The 13,746-nt window shown below is 33.3% G+C and overlaps 2 protein-coding genes across 2 annotated transcripts; both read right to left on the reverse strand.

Moving 5' to 3' along the window:
• Positions 1-4,763: 4,763 nt before the first annotated feature.
• LOC121749662 (diaminopimelate epimerase, chloroplastic-like) lies at positions 4,764-8,139 on the reverse strand. The gene is made up of 9 exons (XM_042144247.1): positions 7,800-8,139; positions 7,240-7,407; positions 6,638-6,708; positions 6,496-6,553; positions 6,094-6,273; positions 5,921-6,005; positions 5,344-5,403; positions 5,179-5,252; positions 4,764-5,102 (listed from the first exon to the last, which is right to left on the reverse strand). The coding sequence occupies exons 1-9, from the start codon at positions 8,082-8,084 to the stop codon at positions 4,986-4,988; spliced, it is 1,098 nt and encodes a 365-aa protein (XP_042000181.1). The 5' UTR covers positions 8,085-8,139; the 3' UTR covers positions 4,764-4,985.
• Positions 8,140-11,624: 3,485 nt separating this feature from the next.
• LOC121749536 (60S ribosomal protein L23a-1-like) lies at positions 11,625-13,475 on the reverse strand. The gene is made up of 3 exons (XM_042144102.1): positions 13,385-13,475; positions 12,464-12,827; positions 11,625-11,897 (listed from the first exon to the last, which is right to left on the reverse strand). Exons 1-3 carry the CDS (start codon positions 13,398-13,400, stop codon positions 11,813-11,815), a joined length of 465 nt encoding a protein of 154 aa, XP_042000036.1. The 5' UTR covers positions 13,401-13,475; the 3' UTR covers positions 11,625-11,812.
• Between the last annotated feature and the right edge of the window lie 271 nt (positions 13,476-13,746).

Genomic DNA, 13,746 nt, shown 5'->3' on the forward strand with positions numbered 1-13,746 from the left:
AAACCTAGTTTCATCGACATATAAAATCTTGTATTGCCTACTTAATTTACTCACTCAAAATCCAAACAGGCACCTATTTGTAGGCGGAGGATGAAGCTTCATACATTCACAAATCATTGGATTGAATATGAAAATAATATAATAATTAGTATCCGGTTCATTTCATAACAAAAGCAAACATTTGACGAAATTAATTCACGCGATGGCTAGCAAGAGTTGGATATTAACTGTAAGGAGGAGGCAAGCAAAATCCGAAAAAGTGGCTGGTGGGCCTCATCGACGACTGCATACCCCATCCATGCATGGTTCTTGAGTGTCCAACGTCGCGAACCCACCTCTTTCTATAAAATCCTGCCATAACTTACAAATGCACTTGCATCTCATAATGATTTTAATGCGGACTCGTTCAAGGACGCCCCTCAATCTTGGGGTAGATCCTTCATTATTTTGCAAAAAATGATAAAAGTACTCCCTCCGTCCCAACTAAGTTGAGTCGTATTCCCTTTTGGGATGTCCCAACAAAGTTGAATCATTTCCCTTTTTGACATAAACAAAACATCCAATCACTCTTACTTTATTTCATCAGTTACTTTACTCTCTCTTCATCTCTCCTACTTTTTCTCTTTCCTATTTTATTATACTTTCATTTAATCCCGTGCCCAAAAGTTTTGTACCAATTTAATTGGGACGGAGAGAGTAATAAATACAAGGCAATGATATGTTATGCCCTGCTTGGTAGGATGGAATGAAACGACAAAATGGAGTGATTCCAACTTAAAAAAAATTAAACTCTTATATAAAGGAGAAAGTTATAAATAAACTCCTATAAAAAAGATGAAATAGCAACTGATGTCAAGAAGACTCGAACTCGATACCTCATACAATAATGTTTAAACTCCTTGCCGCTAGGACAAAGACTCTTTGCTTAGTGTAATGGAATGAATGTGAGAAAGGATAAAAAATGCTAAGTAAATCCAAACTTCTAGGTATGATGGAATGAAATGAGAAGGGAATGGAATGACAATTCCATTCCATCCTTGTACAGTTGTACTTGGTAAGCACAAGGAATACAAAGAGAATATGATTGTTATTCATTGATTGATTCCAATCCTAAATTTGGTAACTACAAATAATATATGAGTGGAAAAAAATCTTTCTAATGAGGTGAGACTCATTCAGTAACAATATTACAATCATTTTTTTTCAATCTCTCTTATTTTACCATTATGCATTAAAATCTATACCCAACAAAAGTTGATACTTTTGTGGGACAAATTGAGTACTACTTTTAGCAATGGACCTCACATTCCACTAACTTTATCTCACTCTCATTTTATTAAAAAATTAATATTTCATTCGTCCCATAAGAGTATGCACTTTTGGTTAGACACGAGTTTTAATGCACAATTGGTAAAGTAATAGATATATAAAGAAAAAATAATTTAAATATTATTAGTGGAGAATGAGTCTCACCTCATTAGAGATAAAAGAGTTTCAAAAATTAGGAAGTGCATACTCTCGTCTCGTGTGACGGACTAAAAGGAAATATTGCATACTCTTGTGAGATGGAGTAAGTATAAAAGTATGACAACATATTCTACTAACTTTTTTAATCCACATTCTACTACATTAATTAAACATGTGCATGTTTTTGTGGATGAGTGAAGTATTTAAAATTATAAATACTAGTATCACGTAATCTTAATTCAATAGTTTTGTTTTAAGGCAGAATATTTGTTTGTTTCTATGTTATTGAGCAAAAACTCAAGCTTTTATAATTGAAAAGAAAATACTTCCTCAGTTCTATGGTAATAGAGTCAAATTATTTTCTGCACTCGTTTTAGAAAAATAATGATAAATAGTTAAAGTGGAGGGAGGGTAAAGTAAGAGAGAATAATATACATGAGACGACTTGAGAGCGACACGATCATTTTTCCGGATCGAATTGCATACAAACTTTTTGGAGCAAATCCAAACTTTGGCAGCCATTTTATTAGTGTGTTGTCCTAACATAGTGACCTTGAATTAGGAAGACACGGTAAAGACTTTGGGGTGATTCTTATTGGTGAAGGGTCATTCTCGTTTGAGATGGTGGAGTTATCAACAAGTACTCAGAATGGAATTATAGAGTTAGGGACATGCCGAGGCAAGAAGAGATAGTGGGCAGGCTGCCGTCGTGAGAGGAAGTGCTACGACAACGCCGGCGTGTACACGCAACGACATTGATATTAGGTAATGAGAATGGACAAGTCGGTGTACATTTTGTAGTATGATTCAATAAATGTCATAATAACACTATCATTGCAAATCTATTTTTTTTTTAAAGAAGCAATACTAAGATATGGCGATAACAAAACTAAATCGTTTGTTAAAAAACTTTCACTAATATGGCAGAATTAGTGGTATGTTCATTTTGAATTATGTGGAATCTACTATCATTTAACATTATAATTATTGGCATATAAAATATATTTGGAAGAAGTTTAAGAGGACAATGAGATCGGATATATAAAAACGATTTATTAGATTTAGTAATTTGGAGAAACTAAGAAACACTTCAATTCTCAATATCAACTTGTAACTGATACATCCATACATAGGCATTATTCTCATATTCTAGAATACTTTATTATATTATATTCTATACATCTAGATTATTCTTTACAATAATATAATTATAATATCCACATAATTTGACTACAAGTATCTAAATATTTTATCACACAACTCTATAAAATTCTACTCCTACGTAACATTTGCATTTAGATAATAAAAGTTTTTTACTTTCTTTTGGTCAACAATAATTTCCTTTGTGATCCAACTTTTCAGGAAACGTTGTGTTGATATGCAAATGTACACATGCAGCTCTAGTTTGATTTTAGTATCTTTTTATGTCTAGTTTAGTTTGAGTTTGATTGTTTTTATTTTCTTTGAAAATCTAAGATCAAAACTGCGAATTATGATATAACAAAAAGAGTTTTATTGATAATTATTTAGTATATAGGTATATAAATTTATTGTCAAGCCAAATTTCTGATAGGAATATCTTAGTTTTTTACAAAATTCCTCAAAACTACTCCTTCCGTCCGTGAATAAGAGTCTCTTTTTGCCATTTTAGTCTGTTCGCGAATAGGAGTCCAGATTCATGGTAATATGGTCTCACCTTCCACTAACTCATTCCACTCACATTTTATTTAAAACTAATACATACAAGTGGTCCCCTATTATACTAATTTTTTTCCATCCACATTACTTAAAATTCGTGCCGCCAAGAAATGAGACTTCTAATGGCGGACGGATGGAGTAATAAACATAATAAACCATTGTGAATCGTTATCGACTTGAGCGAATCGAAGCTCGGGTATAAACAATAAAATAATTACACTAGACAATATATAATGGGCAATTGGCATACATGTGTCACAATATCTTCAATACTTTCACAGTAGATAAATAGATTCAAATCATTATTGAATAATAAGTCTATCATTTGCTAAAACTTTGAATAATCTAATAATCATATACTTACTTGATAGTGCTATCCAAGATTGGTTGAAAGTATATTCCATTATCTTAGAGTTTGTGAATCTATGCTTTATTTAGATGTGCTACATCGCATAAAAATAGTCGATTGTTATGCAAAAAGATATATCCAGTTGAATAAACAAAAACAAAAAAACACAAGAGTAAATAAAAAATTGGAGGAAAAGTAAGAATTGGGAACGAGAGAGATGTTTCTTAGGCATCTAAGAAAGTCTCTATAGATATTTATATTATAGGCTTTGGGAAGATATTCGTAAAACAAGATAGCATTAAATCCTAAATATATGGTTCCTAATATTTATATTTAGGGTTTCGAAAGTGATCAATAAATCTATCACCAGATCAATTCTTAATAAGACCGTCTTCAACCATCTACATTAATATTTCCATCTACACTAATATTTAGTGTTATTCTATAAAAAAATACTATAAAATGAGTGGATTTTATGATTGGAGAACACACCACATGGCAAGATATAGTTAATTTGGAAATAGCTACTAAACTTATTTATAATTACGGATGTCTTTCATTACCAAAAAAAATTAAGGATGTCTTTCGAGAACATCCAATAAAATTAGAAACAATAGCTATATTTAAGGATAAATTACGCAAACTTCTTAAGCATTAATCTTTACGAAATTAACCATGTGTTTAATACTACTAACAAAATATGAGTGTCGACTTATAAAGCCGCCAGAATCCGATCACTACAAACATGGTGGTGGCATTATTTTTAGGGAAAAAGATGAAAGATTTTAATAAACCATATACAAAAGATTGTGTTTTGTCGTTAGAATTTAAAATGTTTTGCCAAATCTTAATATTAATAAAATTTCAAGAATTCTATAATTTGCTAGGTTTAATAAATCGAAATAATCTCTGATCACTCTCGTTTTAGATTTAGTTGAGGTGCATACCTAATACTCATAAATCATACTCCAAAAGTAATTGTCTAGTATAAAAGTACATCATCACTGAACTTACTAAAAAAGGTACAGTACATATCCCATCAACTAAAATTTATTGGCAACATACCATGTTACTAGAGTCGATTTTTAGCACGAAATTTTAAAAAAAGAGTTTAGAAGACTAAGTGGAGAATATATAAAATAAAAACGTATAAAAAAATAGTAGGAGAGATAATAGAGAATATACAATAGGAGGGAGTATAGAATAAACCAAAATGGAATACAATTCAACTAATATGAGATGGTGAGAGTAAAACACAAGCAAACTAATGGTATCTTCCATTTCAAGAAAAATTTAAAAAGACTAGTTTTTCAAATGATACAGAGGGGTTGTAACTCACATTTCTGGAATTAATCATCCACAAAGATGAAGAACAGCAAATATGCAGAATTATGATAAAGTTGGCACACATACCATTCATTCTCAAAGCATCGAGCACGCGATACTTCGAACGCTAATGGAAACCGACCCATCAAAGGGGAACCGATCCATAGAATACTAACTCTGCAGGACCCGTCATGTAGATGTGATTGTCGCTCTCTCTCCACTCGATGTCCAGTGGCCCTCCAGGCAAATCAACAGTGCATCTCTGCGAGGAAGAAATTTAAGGTTTGATGTTCGGATATTATGAAATGTGCGGAGGTGGATACGAGTTTTAGGCTTACCCTATCTGCACGACCCTCCAGAACTGCAGCAACAACGACTGCACACGCTCCTGTTCCACAGGCTAACGTTGCGCCTGATGCAGCAAATGTATTAAGCCGAGTTTGAAAGTTTGGAAAGCTAACTACATGTATCGATTGATGCATGCAGAGAAGAGAAAAGCGAACCTGCCCCACGTTCCCAGACGCGCATTTTAAGGTGACTTGGAGTGAAGACTTGAACAAATTCTGCAATATGACAAAGATGATCCATAAATTAGTACTATGAAGTAGATGTTCGGCGTACTTTTCGTAATCTAGTTCACAAATCAATTGTTCAATTTCTTGAAAGTTGAAACCGGGTTAACAAAAAGATTTACAAATATCGGCTGAAAGGTATCATACGAATTCGATTCGTTAAGATGATATCTTCTAATACTTCGTACTAGAACTGAATTTTAAAATGCCCAGGAGATCGACGATAAACATTATAGTGTAGCAAAAAAATCACACATTGGAGATCAACACATCCAACATTCATTTCTTATTCATATATGAGATGGTTTATAATGAGTTCTTCTCGCGATTCTCATTTCGATCTGTTTGGAGTGACATTGACATAGACATAGTATTCTATCATCACATCCAATTATTACTATAGGCTAGCATAAGTACGTTAAAAGATAGATTGCATAAACATGTAAAGCTCTAGAAGTAGCACCGTCAATTATGTAATGCAATTATGCAAGTACGATTTGATTAATACCTGTGTTTGTTCGGGCAGGGAATGCCGCATGATGTTCAAATTTTGGACCGATTTCAGCCAAGTTTAATTCATCGACTTGCAAATCCTGAGTCCACAAGGAACAAACAACGAAATAACCGAATTAATTCATTGATATTCCATAGAAGGAGAGAAGAGCTATAAATCAGGCATACATTGCATGATTCTGTACCAAAAGTAACACAGTGTGGATTTCCCATGCTAACACAAGTAACATTCCAGATTGACCCATCGACATCCAACTTTGCCTTAACAGCAGCCTGATCCTTGTTTGCTGTTAACTTTGTAGGAACATCTGAAGCCTTCAGAATTGGCTGGCCCATATCAACTCTAACCTGAAAATGATACCGAATGCTGAACAATGTCAACTATACGAAAAAGGCAACCAAGAGCTGTACAATATTGCATAAGAAAAATGACACATCAAGATGGATAGATAGACTTTACCCAGGTAAAAACTGAAAACAGATTATAAACAATCAACAGGATGAGAAACCTGCCAAACTCATACCCGCAAAGGCTATATTTATATCAATGTGGCGTGACTTTGGAAGTACCTTTCCGTCTTCCTGTATCTCAGGTACAATGAGACCAGCACCAGTATGCACATTGAAGCTGCAACACCAATTAAGAGATGAGTAGACCCTTAAGGTTTCTTCTGCAATATCAACAAAGTCGGATACTAGGGAAAGGATAAACCTTTTATTCCCTTGGAAATTTTCAAGCTCAGCTATGAATCTGGCAAAGCATCGGACTCCATTACCACACATCTGTGACAACAAAAAAGAAATCAGCCTCAGGCATGCAAGAGCCAATTAATTGAAACAAGTCTAATCTTGATTTCACAATCTACAATCTATCAATTTAGTACAATCGAAAAAAAGCACAATGGGAGTATGAAAAAAAAAACAACCGGAAAACACAAATTACTAGTACATTTTTACGCATGTCTGATTATCATAAGAGTTACGGAAACTATAAGACTGCCATTGAAGGTTGGCTTTCAGATAAGCATAATTGGAAGGGATGAATTCTAGTATCAATCAAATATCCCTTTATTCCACCAGTAAGCAAGCACGAAAACACAGCATAAAGGGAAACTCTTTCCTTAGTTTACCCTTCCCATCTTGGAGTCCATAACATACTGTTCAAATCTTAAGAATTCTTTTATCATTAAACAGTTTTTGAGCAATAACTAATCTGGACAACTAATTGTTTTTACTCTGTACATGCGTAACAATGCACCGCTTTAAGAGATAAAAGTCTCAAGACTATTAATTACTACTATGTAAACACACTACCTCAGGCTCGCTACCATCGGAATTGAAGATCCTCATCGTATAATCAGTGCCATTAATGCCTGGCAATGCAAATATCACTCCATCAGCGCCAATGCCAAAGTTTCTATCACACAATTTCACAGCTTGCTCGGGCGTGATTTTTGGTTCCTCGGAATCTCGATTATCAACCTAATCAAGTGAAACTTAAGCACAAAATAAGCATCAATCCAAACAAATTACTCACATCATCAGTCATGCTATCGTGAACATATGTGTAGACAAGCATAAGAGCAATGTTCCTTTTTCTCAAAAATTATGTTTATCAAATACATATAAAGTAAATGTTAGCTGATATAGAAACGTTAAACACATAAAAAACTGAATCCGCGTCTAGGTTTCAGTAGCTTCATAGTAAATACTGCCAGTTCCGAAGAAAAAAATTAAGCAGGATATGTACCAAAAACACACCAAAAAATAGTATTCAACTTAGTACAAGCTAATGATTGTTTTCAATAGAGAGAAAAATGTGCGACGAGCTCGGAAAAACAAGCATAATTGCAATTTCGAAGCTGGAACAATACCAATATGAAGTCATTTCCGAGTCCGTGGTACTTCACGAAATGAAGGATTCCGCTCTCCTTGTGATCGAGAAACGACGCCGAAGAGGCCTTCGCCGGAGCCTGAGTGCTCATCGAAGAGAAGACGCAGAGATTAGATTTGCGGCCAGCTGAGATGCCGACAAACGGCAGATTCTTAGGCGGATGAATTGACGAAGAGGAGAACCAAAGAGATGAAGACGCTGATGAACAATAGGAGCGTTGTTTGACGGCGATCAGCGGCAGCGATATGGCGGCGGCAATCGCCATTGTCGTCGGCGAATTGGGAGGAAGTGGAAAGGGAAGAGCTGTTGACCGACTGCGGGAGAAAGAAACGGCAGTTTTGATCTATATGGGCTTACTAAATTCTATATTGGGCCGTGAATCGGCCCATTACATTAATTAATTGAAATTTCCAAATGTACTTATTTTAGATAGGTCTTGCAAATCACGTCGGGACGATCGTTATCGTGTCGGCACAAACCAATAATCTCAAACGTGTTAAGTGTTAACAACTCGACAAGGATGGGTTTCGAGTTTAGAGTTTAAGACATGATAACGATACAATACAATCCAAATCAACTACATATGTCACTATGGATATACAAAGTACTCCCATATCCCATGCTACTAGTACTTTTCATTTAGGTCGTAAATTTGTAATTGATTTTTTAGTATAATTAAATTAGTATTTTAAGTGTAATAAGAGATCACTCGACTTGATTAACTCTAATATATTAATTAAATACATCTAATTCTTACTTAAAATATAAATAGTATGAGCAGTTTGAGACGATCCGAAATAGAAATGTGCAAGTAACATGAAAGAGTATAAATTTTCTAATTTTAAATCATAATAACTAGTAAATTCAAAATAACACTATATAAAATCTCGTGTCGAATAAAAAATGATCCACTTAAAATGATGACGAATGGAGTATTTTTAATTGACAATCAAACTACAAATAACACCTTCATTCGTCCACTCTGATTTATTCAAAACTCTACTCCCACAATATGAAGAAATTTTATTCAAAACTAAAAAAAATTCTGATTTTGCTAATAGTACACACACCTACGTGAAACAATCAAACTATAAACAACTCATTCATTCTAATTTTCCGAATATTGTTGTCACAGCGTTACGTACATATACATGACAGACCAATTCATCTTGCCACGTCTTGCCTACTATTAACACTTGCTCTTCTTATCATGGCATGTCTACTATATTGCAATTCCATTCAGATTGAGTATTGATAACTTTGACCTTCCACTATTTCATAAGTGAATCATAATTTCCAAGAAGGATCACTTCAAAGTCTTACTCAAAAAAGATTGATTGAATTTCCATGTATAATGCCTAAAATTTTGTTTAGATTGAATTTGTTTTAATTGATTATAAAATGATACAAAATGATTGTGAACAAATTAGTGTTCTTGGTACTTGTATACATTACATGCATTTACGAACGATAGTGATAGGAAATTTAAAAGACACTGAAATCAAAACGATTTAGGAGATTTGGTGAAAAGTACCTCATTTTCAACTTAACATCTCAATTGGTAAAATGATCCATATATATATACATATATATCCCTCTTATATTCTAAAATTATCTACTCTATTACTTTTATTTTTTAGAGAACTCTACAACATAACATCTATATTTAGATCATACTAATATTTCAATTATAAAAAATCAAGTTTATTTTTATACCAACAATAATATCTAGAAATTTCAATTGTAAAAAATCAAATTTAATTTTTTTTATCCCAACAATAATTTCGCATAGTACTTTGTTTTGAATTTGATTGCTGGTCTCCTTTGAATATCCTGGTTGTGTTGAACAAAATAATTTTTTTTGATAATTAATTGATTTTGATATGATTATAATTTATGGGGATATAAATATATACTAGATATATGGATGAAATATAATAAAAATACATGTTTTATATATTACTCCATGATGTAATTTAATACTTCATTAATGAAGTAAATGTTCTTAGAAAAATCTGCACAAGAAGTAAAGTACCCACAAAATCGGAAAGTATTTTTTTCTTAGTTTTTATACGGATAATATGAAAGGATGATATTTGGTCATTTGGTGCGCTCCAAAATTGTCACCAAAAATTGGTTATGCAGACAAAATTATTAAAATATAATTTTTATTAAAATCTGTTCGAAACAGTAATTTTTATGACCGATTTTTAATTTGAAATATTCTTTTAACCAATATCTTTTCCGTGATACGATCTAGAATGCCACTTACATAAATATTTTTTAATGTTTTCATGGTACATAGAAGATGCTAAATCTGTAATTGCAATCATAGTTTCAGTTTTCACATTAGTTTACTTTATCTTTGATTTGTTAACCTTGAACTATCTAATGTAGTTGAAACGGTTGGCAATTGAAACTACAAAGTAAAATACAACTATATCTCACATTAGTGTATAAATATGGCAATTGAAACTACAAAGTAAAATATAATTATAGGAGTTTTACTATAACCCAAATTAGGCTTATCTCTATCATTTATCCTCCATCTTCTTCTTCAGCAAAATTTTGCAGCCTTTAACTAAGCGTTGCTGAGATCGACAATGACCTCGTGGGGTCGAAGCGGGGGAAGCCCCAGGGCCCGATTCCAGCGGTTCTCGTCGGTCTGCGGTGGGGTCAGTCGACCCCACCCAGATCCGTACGTCCCTTATTTTAGTTGTATCATAAAAGTGTAGTATAGTTCAAAGTTCTTGGACTTTTTCCAAACGATATTATTATGATATGTTTATGTAAGGACTGAAGATGATTGACACGATTTGTATTTAATATGCCACATATGAGGAAATGAATTTAAAATGGTCATAATTACATGAAACTATTGCACAAGAAGTCAAGAATGTTGTTATTTGGAATCGAAGATGATGAACACGATCAAATAATTTTCATCCAATTTTGATATTTTTAATACTACGTATTAAAAAAATATTGTAGTATGCATGTCATATGGAATCCTAATTACTAATTCTATAAAGAAAATATAAGTTTAACAAATTATACACCATAACTATGATACAGTCACTCATAATGAGGAATTTAAGACCATATGAAATGCATGAATTCTAACACAAAATAAACCGTAAGAAACACATATTGGCAAAATTAAGATATAGAAAAGGTAAGGCGACATATTGTGTATGGACTCCCTAACTTATTTTTATACCATGGTACATGATCGCATGCTTTTCTTCAAATTCATATAAGCATAGTGTAGTAACTTCCAACTTTATTTACTACTCCCTCCATCCCATAATAGATGTCAGACTTTCCTTTTTAATTTTTGTCCCATAAAAGATGTCACATTATCTTTTTTTAGAAAAACTCCCTCCCACATTAATATAAATATACTATTTTCAATCTCCACCTAACACACAAAACATCTTCTAAAATCTCGTATCATTTCTAAGTGTGCCATCTACTATGGGACGAATGGAGTATTAAATAATCATTTTATCTTGAATCAAGAACGTAATTTGTTTAGAGGAACAATAAAAAAACAATAATAATAATACTCCATGTCCTTATAAAAGTGAGTTTCCACAATTTTGTACTACTACTAACTACTTTTAATACTTAATACTCCACTCAGGGTAATAGAGATAGATCAAACATATAGTATAGATTTTTAAAAAATATTAAAATAACTCAACAAATAACTACTAAGATTTCAAAACTCAATCTAATCTAATTTAATGCAGTCAACAAATAAATGCATAAATGACATTGGGTAAACGTAAAATGAAGGATGTGACTGAAAATTATGCATTTTCAAGGCAAGCATTCAAAGAGCACAAAATTTGGAGTTTGATAAACGGTCTAATAATATAGCTAGAGCTGTAACTAAGGAAATGTAATTAGGCATCCTTACAAAATTCTGGGAATGACCAGTTTCAAAAACAAAGATCATAAATAGCAGCATAAAGGAGGCCGACTTCTTTAGATGATTCCGATTTTGTTAGCAACATCCAAAGCATCGTAGTCTGGCGTCAGTCTCACATACGCCTTCTTCGTACCATCAGGCCTGAAACGAATAAGCTTAGTAAGATTCAAGTGCAGTAGGAATGGTATAAGACATGTACTACAAGATATCCAAACAAGGTCAAATATCATGTGAAACAATTTCATTTTGCAATCAAAATCATCTGGATTTGACAGTTCCATATTGGAAGAGCAGAATGTGGATAAAATCAAGAAATTTCACATGACTGGCAAATCATTAACACTGGCACATTCAGAATTGGTATAAGACATGTACTACAAGAATTGGTATAAGACATGTACTACAATTTCATTTTGCAATAAAAAATCATCTGGTTTTGACAGTTCCATATTGGAAGAGCAGAATGTGGATAAAATCAAGAAATTTCACATGACTGGAAAATCATTAACACTGACAGTTTCAGAAACAAATAGAAAGCAGAATTACATCAAATAATAACAATAGTGATGTAAAGATAGGCATTAAATCATTTGATGTAGAGAAAAAGAGTTAAGGAAAGCCATATATCGGGATATAAGGCTGTTCATATTTGCAAAATCAGTTCAGAATGTGTAAAGCAGGTTTCAAAATAAAGGGAAATGGTATACCTGATGAGTGTGTTGACCTTCTTGATCTGAATGTCATACATCTTCTTTACCGCACTCTTGATCTTCTTCTTGTCGGCGCGGATGTCAACTATGAAAACAAGGGTATTGTTGTCCTCGATTTTTTTCATAGCCGATTCCGTGGTCAAGGGATACTTGAGAATCTGGTAGTGATCGAGCTTGTTGCGAGGGGCAGCGCTGATCCGAGGATACTTCGGAGTCCTTTCCTTGGTCAATGTCTTGGGCCGGTAGAAAGTGACCTTAGTACGCATCTTCTTGACCTTCTTCTTGAAGGCACCAGGTGATTTCACTGCCTTGGCTGCCTTCAAGGCCTGGGCCTTTGCATCAGATTTCTTCGTAGCATCGGCTGCATATCATTTATGAACAAAATAGAAATGCAAAGGGGTGAGAAATTTTTTACCTAACATCTTTGCATAGAATGATAATAATAAGTAAAAGGAAGCTAACACATTCAATTCCACTCTATCTGCATAATTTATGAAAGTGTGAAGAAATCAATCACCAAATCAAATGGAAACTGATTTTAAACTCTATTTATACTAATTCCCGAGTAAATCGGTCACGACAATCAATAGTTTACGACTTTTAACAAACACATAGTGCTCGCAACATTTCAACAGTGGCTAAACATCTTCATAAACTGCATTAACAACTCTTGCTTAAAAATCATTAAATAAATCTCAAGCAACAACTAATAACGGAGGTAGATCAGCTTATTAAATTACTCAACATCTTAGGAAACAGCATCGTTATTTTGCTATCCTGATTCCAAATTCTGCATTTACTATTTAAAAAAAAAAACAAATTACAGTGATGGTACCATTCAAATCAACAAAAACTACGATCTACAAATAACAAACAACGAATTCGCGTAATCTAGAGATTAAAACACGAATTGCACACCTTTCGCGGGAGCCATTTCTAAACGAAGCAAACTGCTGCTGCTGTCTGTGGAGGAGAGTGGCGTTCTAGGGTTTTGGAGGAGAGTGGCATCTAGTTTATAGGGCTTTTTAGTAAGAAGTTCTTGGGTTAAGACCAGGCCTATTAAAAAATAGAAGTCCGGCCCAAATAATATTTCATTAAAATTGTTAATGGGCCTGATGAGCTAGTAAACATGAGAGTGGAGATGTCGATCGGGTCCGTTCTATCGGGTTTGGATCAATCCACTCGTATAGTAAAGAGAACATAATTTTTTTTTACATATTATGATAAGTTTCAAGGTAAAAAAATAAAATAAAATAATGAATATAACTCTCAAATAATGA

This window comes from Salvia splendens, chromosome 9, assembly GCF_004379255.2.
Source record: "Salvia splendens isolate huo1 chromosome 9, SspV2, whole genome shotgun sequence".
Classification (NCBI taxonomy): domain Eukaryota; kingdom Viridiplantae; phylum Streptophyta; class Magnoliopsida; order Lamiales; family Lamiaceae; genus Salvia; species Salvia splendens.

Bases quoted from the DNA above. Each gene is read 5' to 3' on its own strand.
- LOC121749662 (XM_042144247.1), bottom strand. From the start codon at position 8,084: ATGGCGATTGCCGCCGCCATATCGCTGCCGCTGATCGCCGTCAAACAA. The intron at 6,709-7,239 runs GTAGTGTGTTTA...TTGTTGTCACAG, and splicing joins CCGATGGTAGCGAGCCTGAG to ATGTGTGGTAATGGAGTCCG. The intron at 5,253-5,343 runs GTTCGCTTTTCT...TTGCTGCATCAG, and splicing joins CGTCTGGGAACGTGGGGCAG to GCGCAACGTTAGCCTGTGGA.
- LOC121749536 (XM_042144102.1), bottom strand. The intron at 11,898-12,463 runs GTATACCATTTC...TATTCGTTTCAG, and splicing joins AAGGTCAACACACTCATCAG to GCCTGATGGTACGAAGAAGG.